An 8521-nucleotide genomic window follows, 5' to 3' on the forward strand; every position below is an offset into this window, starting at 1 on the left:
ATTACCAATAACAAACTAGTAATAAACATAAGGAGAGGCTTAGGAGGTGAGTATGAAGTTGTTATTAATCTCACTTCAAGAATTTCAAAAATCACTTTTGAGGAAGCTTAGTTTCTTCTTCAGAGTGAAGAATTATGTTTAGAGCAACAAAATTCTTCAACAATTATTGAAGAATTACCCTCTGCCTATTATAGATCCACCAAAGGTCCAAAGTCTAGTTCTCAATTTTTCTAATGAGCACTTAATCGAAATTTCTTTCATGGAAAAAGAAAAACTGGTAAAGAAGCTTGTGAAAAGCCAATCTATCTATTGTGTTGAAAGTAGGTATTGTCGTTTCTAATTATTATCATCATTTTGATATAAGCATCATAGGCACCACAAATTCACATACACCATAAATACACACACACAACAAATCAATATCAATAACAAAATAGAGGTAAAGACATCAAACTTACATTTCTCTCCAAGTGATAGCACAAATAACTCTTTTTGGTACAAGAGTAGTGAAGCAACAAATCACATGACTACAAACATGAAATAACCTTGCTATCAAATTTGATTATGAAGGAAAGAACCAAGTCACTATAGGTAATAGTCAAACTCTTAAAATCTCTCATATAGGTTCCACTATCACTAATTTGCACACTAGTTCACACCTATTAACATTGAAAAATATCCTTCTTGTTTCTAAAATCACCAAAAACCTTGTTGAGTATTTCTAAGTTTACCAATGACAATAATGTTGTTGAATTTTTCTTTGACCATTGTTTTGTTAAGGATAAGAATTTGAAGATTATGTTACTGTAGGGTACACTTAAAAATGGACTTATCAATTAGACATATCAAAGTTGAATGTGAGGCTTTTTCTATCCTTTAGAAGTTTCAGTTTGCCTTTAGTTTATCTTATTGAATCTAAATTTGATTGTATTTCATGTTTTTCTTCTTTTGGTAGAAGTTCAAATAAAGTTGAATATGACACCAATGTTTGGGCCACCCCTTAACCTTTATGTTGAATCATGTTCTCAAAGATCTCAATGTGGTTTACAATTCTACTTCTTTAAAGTTCTATACTCTTTATGAGTATGGTAAATCCAATCAAATGTCGTTTAGATAATCAATAAATAAAACTTGATTTCTTTTAGAAATTGTTTATTATGATTTCTAGGAACCTACTTTGATTATTTATGTGGATGGTTTTAGATATTATATTCACTTCCTTAGTTATTATTCTAAATACACTTTGATGTATCCTCTTAAAACTAAATTTGAAGCCAAATGAGTCTTCATTCAATTAAAAACTTTTGTTGAAAGCTATTTGATGGGAAAATTAAGTGTTTACGAATTGATTTAGGAGGAGAATATAAAAACTTACTCTTAATCCTAAATCAAGGTAGTGTGCTCTTTAGGCATTCTTGCTCTTATACATATCAATAGAATCGAATATCAAAAAGGAAATATAGACACATTGTGGAAATGGGTCTAACCTTACTTTCTCAAGCTCAAATTCCTTTGGTGGGAAGCTTTCTCAATTTCTGTTTTTTTTTTCATTAATAGGTTACCCTCTATAACTCTTGACCATTTGTCTCATTTTTCAAATATTATTTGAATCCAAACCATCTTTCATTTTCTTAAAGGGTTTAGATGTGCTTGCTTGCTTTATTTAAGACCTTGCAATAAGCATAAGTTTGATTACCACACTTTTAAATGTGTTTTCATTAGTTATAGTCATAACCATAAAGACTATAAATGTATTTACTCTTCAAGTCAAGTCTATGTTCCTAGGAGTGTCAATTTTAATGAATTAGAGTTCTCAAATTTTTTTATATTTTCTTTCTCTAATTCATAGTCAAATATTCAATCTACTCAAGTTCATCATATTATACTTTTACCCCTTTGTCTTTCTTCTCCTACATATGATGGTATGTTTAATGGATCAATTCAAATACTTCACTCCACCATTACAAGACCAATTCAAATACAAGAATCAACCTCACTATTTTTATCCCCTTACTCGTCTTCGAAAATTAATCTATAATTGACTTAATCTAATCTTTTGAGACTTTAATACCTATTCGATTTGAGTTTATCAACACACCTTTAAACATTTACCTAATTAATGCAAACTAGATCAAAAATCTAAAATTTTTAAACCTAAAGTTGACACCTCATCAACTACCAAACAAGTGTGTCATTCAAACACAATAGAACCCACTAATGTTGTTAAAGCCCTATTAGATCCTAATAGGAAAAGTGTTATAACTGATGAGCATGCTACTCCTATGAAGAATGAAATTTAAAGTTTGATACCTTACACCACACATATGCATTTTGTTGGAAACAAATGGATTTTCAAGGTTAAATATAACATTGATGGCTTGATTCAAAAGTATAATGCAAAGTTAGTTGCCAAGGGCTTTCACCAAACTTCCAATTTTGACTATTTTGAAACTTTTAATCCTATGATAAAATCATCAACTATCAGAGTCATTCTGATGCTAACTACTAGTTATGGTTGGGATATTCAACAAATTGACATAAACAATGTCTTTCTAAATGATGATATACTAGAAGTTGTATTTATGACTCAACCTAAAGGGTTTGTAGATTCTACCATACCAACACATGTTTATAGTTTGCATAAAGAGTTATATGGCCTTAAATAAGCACCTTGAGCATAGTTTGACAAATTAAAAAAAATGCCTTAATCAATTGAGGATTCACAAATTTTATTTTGATACTAGCCTTTTTATTCATAAAATTGATGGAAATTTGTTGTTTCTTTTAGTTTATGTAGACGACATATCGATAACAAAAAATGATTCAACTTAAGTTGCACATGTTATAAAGGATTTGTATAAATAATTTGCATTGAAGACTTTGAGCTCTCTCAACCATTTTCTTGGTTTTGAAGCTTTTCATGACAAATCAAGAATTTATTTGTCTCAACACAATTATACTCTAAACTTGTTGGAAAAGATAAACATGGTTGGTGTAAAGAGTTATCCTATACTTTTGAGTATTATTAAAAAAAAAATGTCATTAAACAAAAGGAATCCATTTGAAAATTCATCACTTTATAGGAGTGCTATTAGAACCTTATAATACTTGGCAATGACAAGGCCATACATGTCGTTTGCTATTAATAAATTAATTCAATTTTTGTGTGCACCTACAACTGAACACTAACAAACTTGTAAAAGGGTTCTTAGATATCTAAGGGGTATACCTAATTATGGTGTCTACTTCAAACCAGTAGTTCAAGGATTATCTTTAGAAAGATTTTGTGATGCTGATTAGGCTAGTAATGTAGATGATAAAAAAATCTACTATTGGTTTTTATGTTTATCTTGAAGGCAACTTGATACATTGAAGCTCAAAAAAAAAAAAAAGTGGTAGTAAGATCCAACATAGAATTTGAATATCGATATTTAGCCTTAGTTGCAATAGAGGTTACTTGGCTTCAATTCTTGTTCAAAGAGTTAGGAATTAAAATTAATGATACTCTAGTTTGATGATGTGATAATTTTGGAATAGGTTTCTTAAATTCAAATCCAATGTTCCATGTAAGAACCAAGCATATTGAAATTAATGTACATTTTATGTGAGAAAAGTCATAGCAAAGGAGCTGCATTCCAACAAATGAGCAAATAGTAGACTATCTAACCAAACACCTCTCAAAAATGCTCAAAGACAAGCTCATTATGGCAAAATGTTAGTTGTGTTAGGAGGTTAGTTGAGAGAGCAAAAATTGTTAGGGTGTTCAAAACTCAATTAATATAACAAACTTCCCTATTCTCCTCTATTCAAGACCTATATAAATAGAAACAAGGAGTTCTTTGATGTATGATAGAAAAAACCATTTTCAATCACTTCTTCTTTTTCTTTCTTCTTCTTCTTCTTCTTCTTCTTCTTTTGTAATTGCAGTCACCTTTAACTTCTAATTACTATGATAAAGGCGTCATTATTTTTCTTACCTTTTTTCAACAATTGAAAATTTTACCTAAAGCTTCAAGTTCATTATCATAAAACAATTAAGCATATTAACAATTTATTCATGTTCTTTCATTTTGAAAAGTTCATAACTATCATGCTAACTTTGGATTCTTTCATTTAATTAATGGTCTTAGTATTGAATTATGTTTTCTTTTTTTGTCAAATTTTACTCCACTCTTGCTTAATTTTTAAAGTATTAAATCTATCAAGAAGTTTTTTTTTTCTAATAACAAACTCTCTTATTCTCCTTTATTTGAGACCTATATAAATAGAAACAAGAAGCTCTCTGATGTGTAATAGAATGAGCCATTTTCAATCATTTCATAACTATCATGCTGACTTTGGATTCTCTCATTTGATTAATAGTCCTAATATTGAATTTTGTTTTCTTTTTTGACAAATTTTATTCAACTCTTGTTTAATTTTTAAAGTACTAAATCTATCAAGATTTTTTTAAAGAAATATACGATCTATCTTAAAATGATGTCCCATAACTCATAATTCAAAGGTTTTAAAACCCATTTCAACCTATTTTTCCAAAAAAAGAAAAAAGAAAAAGAAATGTAATAAATTTCACTAAAGAAATGAGGTCTATTAATGAAAAATCTTTTGTAGTAAAACTACGTGGGTTTGCAATGAAGTTTCATAAAGCTAAAACTTTAGAGAAGTCCAACATTAATAATAATTGTTGTTTTGAAATAAGCACATTTATCAATTGAAAATTCTTATACAAATGAAGAAATTTAAACAAAGCAAGTAAGAAAATAATATAAAATGCAATAAATTAAAGAGATGGAAAAGAGAAAATGCAAACAAGGATTTTATGATGTTCAAAAAACCTCACAATATCCACATTACTAAGCTTCTTCCAAGGCTTAAAATTTTTTCAGACTAACACCAAGAATTTTCTAACCAAGACTCAATCCCATATATTTTCCCAAGTACCTAGAGAACTCTACAAGATCTTGATACTATCATCACAACTATAGAAGCTCTTCATAACTTTTGTTAAGTTCTCACAAAATTCAGATTAATTGAAGAAAAAAATACCTATCTTTGAAAAGTGGATATACAAAATTAAAGTACATGGATTTTACTGAAATAAATATAGGTTACAAGTTGAGATTTGATGCACTATAAAATGTTCAAAGAGGTTTGGACACGAAGTAGTAATGATTTGTAAATTTTAAGGAGCATATTTATAGTAATGTTTTTTTTTTTTTTTAAAAAAAGAAAGTTATTGGACACAATTGTCATCTAGACAACCATGAGGAGATCATATGATTAGTAGTCTGAATGTTTTAACACATTCTGGATTGTTGTTACACGTTTCACCTACTCATTAGCTTGACCATATGGTCAATCTTTTTAGCTGTCGACATAATGATTTAGGATCTACAAAAATATAATTTTTTGACTTTAAAAACATACGCTAAAGTGTCTATAACCTCATATATTGATATCCAAATAAATAGCACTTTAGCCATGATCCTAAAAAGAATTTTTTCAAGTAGCTTTCCTATAGTTAAATTTCTTTCACTTCTTTGAAAATTTGTTTTTATCTTTTTAAAAAATACCATCAAAAGTGGTTCATGAAGGTTCCAAGGATGTGCATGATGATTTTAAAATGACTCCCATCAGCGCACAAGTTGTAGCTAACGAGTTCAATACTAAAAGACAATTAATCTAGGTTTTCATTCCCCTCTCCCATATCTTCATCAAATCTTCAACATGACTTTTTCTTGATTGCTCCAATGTAATCTTTTTACCGCACCATACTCAAAATTAAATCTTAAATTATGTTATCATAAAACCCTAAATTTAGCCAAACTTTAGATTAAAACCTATAAAATTGCTATTGGCCATTGATCACCAAATCACCCAATATATTCAAAAGCTTACCATAGGAAGATCCTCCACACATGCCTTTCCTTTTAAGTCCACAATGATAGTGGATGACTTTAGATATGATTCTCTAATTGGATTTTCATTATGAAGATTTAGGAATGAAGAAAGGTGGGAAATTTGATTTGAAGTCCTGCAAATATGATAGCTATGAGTTCACCATACCCTTTCATATTGGACTAGCTAAAAGAAAAGGTGTCACATGTTAGGTTTTATGAGCCAAAAAATTGAATGAATCATCTTTTCTAATTTCTTGTTAATTTACATATCATTTCTGAATATCATGAACTAGCCCTCTTAATGAATCTCTTCTTTTGAACCATTATGGCCAAGGTTTAAGAAGGAGAAAACAAAGACAAAAAAAAAATGGAGATTGTTGAGGGAGTTTTCCAACTATTACTTCAAGGAAGAAGAAAAACTGTGTAATCAGACCACTTCCAAGCCATTAAATCTGGCTCTTGTTCTATCATGAGAGAGGCTCTCTTCCACATTCTTTCTCTTGTTACTGCTCAATTCTTCTTCTTCTTCTTCTTCTTCTTCTTCTTCTTCTTCTTCCTCTTCTTCTTCTTCCTCTTCTTCTTCTTCCTCTTCTTCTTCTTCTTCCTCCTCCTCCTCCTCCTCCTCCTCCTCCTCCTCCTCCTCCCTAGCTTTTCCCTTCAGTAGATGGGGTCTAAGCTTGTTCACATCTGATAATTGAACAGGTTTCAGGAAGAAATCTTCTGCTCCTTCTTCCAAACATCTGATAAATACCCATCAAACATTCTCATATTAGAAATTGAATCAACAAAATTTCATTTCTTTTGGATGAGAAGAATTCAATTCCAAGATATTCAATAGTTTTCTCACCTGTTAATCCTTGAAGGGATGTTCTCAGAGGACATGATCACAACTGGTATGTCTTTCAGAGATGTAGACTCCTGCAGATTCACATGAATTTAGACTTCAGTTTGGCTTCAAAATTGGTAACTTTCCCAAGTCCCAATCAGTGGAAAATATGAAGTTTTCACACTGATCTGGATGTTGTCCATGAGAAAGCTGCAAGATCAAAGAAATTTGAAAGCTAAGATCAAAATGAGAGATCTTACCTTAATCTTTCTGAGGAGATCATAGCCAGTCATCCCAGGCATACAATAGTCTGTAATGATCAAATTCACTTCCATTTCCTGTAACACAACCAAGGAGGAAAGGAAAATTAACATTCAGCTGAAAACCCTGAAGAGAAAATGATTAAATTGAAAGAAATTCAGTGAGAAATCATACCTGGCTTGGACAAAGAGAGGGAGGGCTTAGATTTCTCTGCTCAGCCTCTTGCAAACCCAGAAATTCCAGGGCCTTACTCCCAGAATCCACAGCAGTAACTGTCCAAAAGACCCCCACAAAAACATCAGCAATCAAAACCCAAAAGTAAAAAAGAAATCAACCAACAAAAAAGCACCCAATCTTCTCATCAACACACCTTGATAAGAAGAGGTTTTGAGGAGCTTCTCAATCAGCTTTCTATCTATGATGCTGTCATCAACAGCTAGAACATGGAACTGAGCTTCTGTGGCCATACCCATTGCACTATTTTACCAAAAAAGCAAAAAGCCAAGGAAGAAGACAGGTGTGAAGATGAAGAAAAGAGAGAATGAGAGGTGAACACACAAGTGGAGGTGAAGTTTGTGGATATATATTTGAACCCATCTTGCTAGAAAATCGAATCCCCACTGAAATCTGACAGTTTGGAAAGCAAGATCCGACAGATTTCATCCAGAATCTTGAGGATCTTCTTGGTTGATTTTTCAATTGGCGAACAAACAATGAAGTTTCTGTGTATTTTAATACAAGCTGGAAAAAGAGAAAAAGATATAAACCTTATGTAATAATTATTCCATTGACCTTTGGGTCACTGTTTGGGCTACTGGCAGGTCTCCAAGGGGCCTTTTGATTAGGGTTTAAGGCAACAAATTGCCTTAAAATAATGGGTTTAGGGCACTTACAAGGGCCCTAATACACATGCATGAACAGCTTTGGGATCCTCTCACCTGCCCTTAAATTATTGCCCTTCCATTATTGGGCCCCTGAAATAAAATCATTTTTCATATTTTTTATATTTTCAAAAAAAGATTACATTGCCACTTAAATTAATCAGAATTATATCTGAAAAGCAACATGCATGGGATTTTCACAATTTGAAAATTCAATAACATCTTTGAAAGGATTTTCTTTATTTTTACATACAATTTTTTTTTCTTTTAGAAAGAGCTTCATGAAATATGTTCAATATATTCCCTATAGTTTTTTGATTTCTTCCATGATGGTAGCAAAATCAATAATATTTTCAAATATATGAACCTATTTGATAGACTTTTTAAAAATAATTTTCTATTTATATATATATTATTTATCATAAGAATATCTCTTTGTTATGAAATCCTTGAGATTTCCATGATATTATTATTATTTTCAAATTTTATTTCTTTTAAGAAAAAAATAATAGAAAATATTTTATGCATCTCCAAAATTTTCATGATTTGTATCCATGTGGTAATAATATTTTTTTTTTTCAAAAATTTATGTTTGGTAATAATTTTATCATTTCTACTAATATATTTATATATTTTATTTTGATACAAATATA

The 8521-nt window shown here is 30.4% G+C and overlaps 1 protein-coding gene across 1 annotated transcript; it reads right to left on the reverse strand.

The window, feature by feature from the left end:
* Nucleotides 1–6128: 6128 nt before the first annotated feature.
* Nucleotides 6129–7906, reverse strand: LOC100253216 (two-component response regulator ORR9). Its single transcript, XM_002267368.5, has 5 exons — nt 7358–7906; nt 7162–7259; nt 6987–7064; nt 6748–6818; nt 6129–6640 (listed from the first exon to the last, which is right to left on the reverse strand). The coding sequence occupies exons 1-5, from the start codon at nt 7458–7460 to the stop codon at nt 6328–6330; spliced, it is 663 nt and encodes a 220-aa protein (XP_002267404.1). The 5' UTR covers nt 7461–7906; the 3' UTR covers nt 6129–6327.
* Between the last annotated feature and the right edge of the window lie 615 nt (nt 7907–8521).

The sequence above is a fragment of the Vitis vinifera genome, chromosome 13 (assembly GCF_030704535.1).
Source record: "Vitis vinifera cultivar Pinot Noir 40024 chromosome 13, ASM3070453v1".
Lineage (NCBI taxonomy): Eukaryota > Viridiplantae > Streptophyta > Magnoliopsida > Vitales > Vitaceae > Vitis > Vitis vinifera.